Genomic DNA, 6,035 nt, shown 5'->3' with positions numbered 1-6,035 from the left:
TGTGAGGGCAGCGATTATTTGTACAAAGTCCAATGAACATGTGCAGCAATATTGTAAAATGTTTATTAGTCTAGCGTGTGCAGAATTTTCCTAAAATATAGCGGGTTCTCGGCTTGCATTTAATGTGGTGTTAGGGATGATCTCACATCCTTCCAAGCCTATTTCCAGCTTAAGCAGAGGGAACTGTGTGTTTGTAGATCCCGAGGATGAAAACATTATCGGGCAAAAATATGTTCCTTGCCATAAAACCTGTTGGAGTTTGGGTGGGAAGGGGGCAGCTGATGGCCCAGCCACAGTTTGTTGGATACAGGAGATGGGGGTGGGGGGTAGGGCTCCTGGGATAGTGGGAACAGCCAAGAGGTGGGAAACAGGCAGTGCGGGTTTGGGAAAGAGAATCTAAAGAGAAAATCTGAGTTTGGATCCCACTATTCCTGCCACTTACCTTGGACAGATCATATCCACTCAATGTGCCTTCGTTCCTTTGCTATCATATGTAGGGGTTGGGCTAAAGAGATGGATGGCTAGATAAAACATTTATTAAATGCTTATTATGTGTCAGGCACTGTGCTGAGCGCTAGGTGCTGAGCAGGAGCTCACCCATTGGAACAGGGGCCACAGGGTGGAGGCATCTCCCAGGTGAGATGAGACAATCCCTATGACTCTTGCTAGCACTGCCCCTCCCCCATGTTCTAGTATCAGCCCTGCCTCAACCACCCTGTACAGTCTGAGGCAACTCATGGTAATTATAGAATTGAGAGTTGGGAGGGAATTTAGTGAATTTTGTCCAATCACCTCATTTTGCAGTGGAGGAAACTGAGACCTAGAGAAGTTAACATACTTGCTGAAGGTAGCACACCTAGTAAATAGCAGAACCATGATTTGGGACCTAAATCTTCTGACTCAATTTCCCTATTTATAAATGGGTGGCACAGAGCCTGGAGTCGGTAAGACCTGAGTTCAAATCTGGCCTCAGACACTTACTAGCTGTGCGACCCTGGGCAAGTCATTTAACCCTTTGTGCCTCAGTTTCTTCATCTGTAAAACGAGCTGGAGAAGGAAATGGCAAACCATGCCAACATCTTCGCCAAGAAAACCTCAAATGGGGTCATGAAGAGTCAGACATGACTGAAAATGATTGAACAATAAAATAAGGGAATTGGATATTTTCCTAAGGTCCAGGTCTAACCATGTCATTCCCTTACAGGATTCCAATGGCTCCCTATTACCTATCGCGTCAAACATAAAATTTTCTCTTCGGGCTTTCAAGGCCTTCACCACCTTTGCAACCTTCTTAAATTTTATTACCCCTCATGCATGCCAAGGTCCAGCCCCATTGGCCTTATTATCGTTCTTTATACACAGCCCTCCAGCCCTCCTCTGTGTACATTTGCACTGGCCACTTCCTCTGCCTGGAATACCTTCCCTCAGCATCTTGGCCACTTAAAATCCTGGGCTTCTTTGAAAGGTCAGTTTAAGTACCACCTCCTATAGGAGGCTTTTCTTGATTCCTCCCATGGGCTAATATCTCCCCCTTCACCAATTATCTTCTATCTCCAGCTGACTCACAATTAATTCAAGTTCAAATAATATGAAATTCAATTTAGTGCAAATTATAAAATATCAGGTGCATTTAATGCAAGCCAAATTCCATTCATGCAATGCATAGGACCTAGCTGAGAGGTTTTTTTGACATGCCACTATGCCATCAGTTTGTTCTTGGCTGTCACTGAGTATGGCTGGGATGTGCTGCTACATACCGTACTGCCCATGTGTTAATTTTCTTCAGTCGATTGGCAAAAAGGACAGAAGGAAGAATACTTTAGGTGGAAACACGGCGAGCCCCCCAAAGAGGCTTGTTATTATATCAGAACAAAAATGCAATGTCAGTGAACATGAATGAGGTCATAATCCTAAAATAGGATGAGATGTCAGAATGCCTCTATCTCCATACAGGATTTCAAAAAACATGTAGACCAGATAAAAGAAACAAAAAATAAAAGATTTTTTAAAAGGTGAATCAGATTCTTGCGTTCTGCAAATACTTACAAAGAACAGAAGAGATGCCATGATAGAAATGGAGCCTCTCTCAGCTGGATCGATTAAAAATTGCAATCATCAATGAATTCCTCTTAGCAGAGCAGCCATTCAGACAAAAGCTTCAAGTTTACTTAAGGCAGTGAAGGCAAATGGAAATGAAGTGGGTGGAGGAGAAACTTTACTGCAAACTTGGTTGGTTCTATTGCTTTAAAAATTGAGTTCCGCTTCGTGATATTAAAATTTCTCTAGTGGCGGCCAGTGCAGATGAGGACGTGGCAGCTAATTACAGCTTGATGTTTTGAAGAAAATAATTGAAGAAGGCAGAAACACGGATCAACAAAATTTCAAAAGTTGGTTAAAATAGCCTTATGCTGGAAAAGGATGCTTTCTATATTTTACATTTCTAAGGAAAAAAAAACCCCACCATAACCTGGATTTAAAGGGAGGTGATGCAGTGGGAGATTTTAAATGAAAATCAATGCTTGTTTATGGGTCTCAAAATCCTTGCACTCTTGAGAGGTTACAACCATTCATCACTTCTAGCTCTTTCGTGGTCAAATAAGGAGGCATGAGTGATGAAAGATGATTTGGAAACCAGTTTTCCAGTTAGTTATTTTAGCCCAGCTGTTGAAAAATATTGCAAGGACGACAATATTGGGTTTGAAGTATTACTGATTCTGGATAATGCCCCAGCTCGTTACTTTTGGTTTATCCTGTGAGATTGGGAACACGTGAATTCACTGAGAGGTGGATAAAGCTCTGGGTACCTACCATTACTAGGTTATGCCTGAGGATTTAAAGAAAGAAAAGACAATTCAGCCTATGATGCTAGAATATTTTAAACAACAACCATGGTGTTTGCACTATCTTGTCTGTGTAGCACCATAATACTCATTAATTTTTATTAATTAATAATGAATTGTTTATTAATTAAATAACTCATTAATTTTTAAATTTTGCTTTCTATAATTATTACTTTGTAATAAATGAACCAGAAACACATTTTTCTTTTCTTTTGCTGTTATAATGCATAGAATATGAATAAAAAATATAATACAAATAAAAATATATTCTAAAAGTTTAATTGCCTATTTCCATTGGATTGGAACCAATTACTATATTTTATGCATGATTATAACTTCAAATAGTGAAATTTTGAATAATGCAACCACTTCAAGGAATTAGTTATTTGCACTAATTGGGACCTGGCTCTATTTTGCATATGTTTTTCTATGTAGATATTGTTCCCCTAAGTGCTGGATTTGCTTTCCTCCTGTCTCTTGCTCCAGTGACCAGCAGAGTGCCTAACCCACAGTAGGACCTTAAGAAATGCTCATTGAGTGATTTCAGGACTGACTTTATGTAATTCTCAAGTTGGCCCTGAATTTACTGTATTACTTTGGGCAAGCAGCTTATTCTCTCCGGACCTCGAAAAAAGTGTGTGGCGGGGAGGGAGGGTAGTTGAATTAGACTCATGTCTAAGGAACTCATTTCTAGTCCTGACGTTCTGTGATATGAAAATCTGCCCTGGAACAGGGAGTTGGATGACTAGTTAAAATGGAGATTGTTAACCTCTGCCCTGCCTCCCTCACAGGACTGTGGGAGGATGAGGCAGAAGAATGAACTTATGTTTTGAGAAGTAAAAAGTACTTGGCCAAATGTTTATTCTTGAATACCATAATGGTGGAGCTGGGAGAGACCTTCCAGGCCATGTTGTCAAATTCCTTCATCTTACAAATGAGGGAACTAAGACTTGGAGACGTTAAGTGAGGCTGGCTCAAGGTAAGTCGGGTTCTACTAAGTGACTGACAGGTAAGAAGGAACAGGTGTTACTAATTCAACTCTCGTTCCTGGCCCCCCCCCCCTCCCCGCCCCACCCCGGCCAAATCTCCCATCCTTCCTACTGCTGAGGACAAAACTAAGACCAATGAAGGCAAGCTATGGGGTGAGGTGAATGGGGGAGAGTTCAGCTTGATTTAAATATCTTCTGAGCAGCGAGAGCTACCCTGAAATGAGATAGGATAGATAGTGAGTAGAGAGTGAACTCTCTGTCACTGGAGGTATGTAAGCAGACTTTGTCAGTATGGCCGTATACAAGCTTTCTGCCCTAGACCCCACTCTGACGTTCTAGGATTTCCCCAATCCCAAAGAGATCAACACTGACCCCTACACAACCTCTGTCCAAGGAGACAGGAGCCCCACTTGAAATAATGCCATGTGACTCCTGGCCCAGGGTCAGGTTTTTTATTTTCCCTAAGAATAATGTCCTAGGATGGGAGGAGAAACAGCCAACTGGCTCTTGGAGTGTCCCAATGCAAAGTCTCCTTTTGTCGATGGCATGGCCAGAAATCAGTCTCTTCTGTGGCTTGACTAAAGGGCTTTGAGGTGGTGCTGCCCTTCACTGATTTTCAGAGTTGGAAGGGACATCAGTGGCCAAATGGTCACCCAGCCTGTGCTTGAAAATCTCTAGTGTGGGAAGACTCATGAGCTCCCAGGCAAGCCGGGCCCTGCTCCTTCCATTCTGGAACAGCTCTTGTTGTGAAGACGTTTTTCCCAATATCCGACCTCAGTTTGGCTCTCAACCATGCTCACCCATCACTCCTGGTTCTGCTTGACGGACCTGGCTGGAGAACAAAGCTGGCCCCTCCTTCACATCACGGCCTCCCATACTTGAAGATAATTATTATATCTTTCTCCTCCCTCACCCCAGTCTTCTCTTTTCTAGAATAAACATCCTCAGGTTTTCCAACTGGTCCAAAATTGGCATAAACTGGGGTCCCTTCATTAGTCTGGCAGGGTGGGGGGCACCTCAGGAGACAGTGGGTTCTTCCTTGAGGGACATTGACTGTCCTGTTGGCTGGCATGACCCAGAGGGGATGCTCCAGCAGGAGATGGTTGGACTTACTGCCTCCCGAGCTCACTTCCAAATGTGACACCTAGCTCTGCCAATTACTATCCGGGTGACCTTGGCCAAGTAATGTGCCCTTTTCTGAGCTTTCTTTCTCTCAAATGTAAACGATTCTCTCCAGTTTTCAATCTCTGACCCTTTGGCTGGGGATGGGAAGCTCACTGTTTTCTTTCTTTCTTTCTTTTTTTAAGATAGACCAACCATTTTATTTTTCTCTGGTCGGTTCAGGAATGTTGATGGGCAGATAGCTCTTTACATGGCCTTTGAAGGCCATCCGGGGGCAGCACCTGAAGGTCTGAATCGGGTAGGGGCGTGTGATCCTTCCGTGCCTCCCGGGAGCGATTCCTCCCTGCCTTGCTGCGGACGGCGCCCCTCACGCAGTAATGTAGTTTCACATACAGCTCGGGCAGCACGTAGGAGTCGAAGACGTCGGCTCGGAGTTGTCCCTGACGGCCAGGCTTCCACAACGTTGCGGATGACCAACTTCTCGATGGCCTTGTCCTTGGGCACCCAGCGGGTGCGGTGGGTGCGGCAGCTGGGCTGCACCTGGCCTCGGCCCTTCTTGGCGCTCCCGTTGTTCCTCCTCCTCTTGGTCATCTTGGAAGCCAGGAACCGAAAAAGGAAGAGCTCACTGTTTTCTAGGGCACATGGACCACCGTTGGCCGGCGCAGAATCAGCTGAGACCCTTATTTCCTTTATCTCCGACTGCTGAAATAGTTTTCTTCCTTCAATGCTTCCTCCTCCAGGAAGGCTTCCCCGATTTTTCCTGATGAACATAATCTTTCCTGAAACTTTCCTAGAAGAGTCTCGCTTTGATTTAATAATAATAATTAGGATAGCTAACATTTCTTTTCTCCCTCACAATGATGTTACATTTATTTACTTATTGCAAATTTTTAATTTAATTTTTTAATTTAATTTAATTTTTTGGTTTTCAGTACTCACTTTTATAAGATTTTGAGTTCCAAATTTTTTTTCGCCCTCCCTCCCCTCCCCCAAGAAGGCATGTACTCTGATGTAGGACAGCTAACACATCTACAGCACTTAGAGGCCAACTTCTTTACAATTATTATCACATTTGATTCTCACA

At 43.5% G+C, this 6,035-nt stretch overlaps 1 protein-coding gene across 1 annotated transcript; it reads right to left on the bottom strand.

Annotated features, from left to right (window-relative positions):
- Positions 1 to 5,197: 5,197 nt before the first annotated feature.
- Positions 5,198 to 5,542, bottom strand: LOC118846679 (40S ribosomal protein S26-like). Its single transcript, XM_036755450.1, has one exon. It carries the CDS (start codon positions 5,540 to 5,542, stop codon positions 5,198 to 5,200), a length of 345 nt encoding a protein of 114 aa, XP_036611345.1.
- Between the last annotated feature and the right edge of the window lie 493 nt (positions 5,543 to 6,035).

Source organism: Trichosurus vulpecula, chromosome 4, assembly GCF_011100635.1.
Source record: "Trichosurus vulpecula isolate mTriVul1 chromosome 4, mTriVul1.pri, whole genome shotgun sequence".
NCBI lineage: Eukaryota > Metazoa > Chordata > Mammalia > Diprotodontia > Phalangeridae > Trichosurus > Trichosurus vulpecula.
This window is presented reverse-complemented; position numbering and strand designations above follow the sequence as displayed.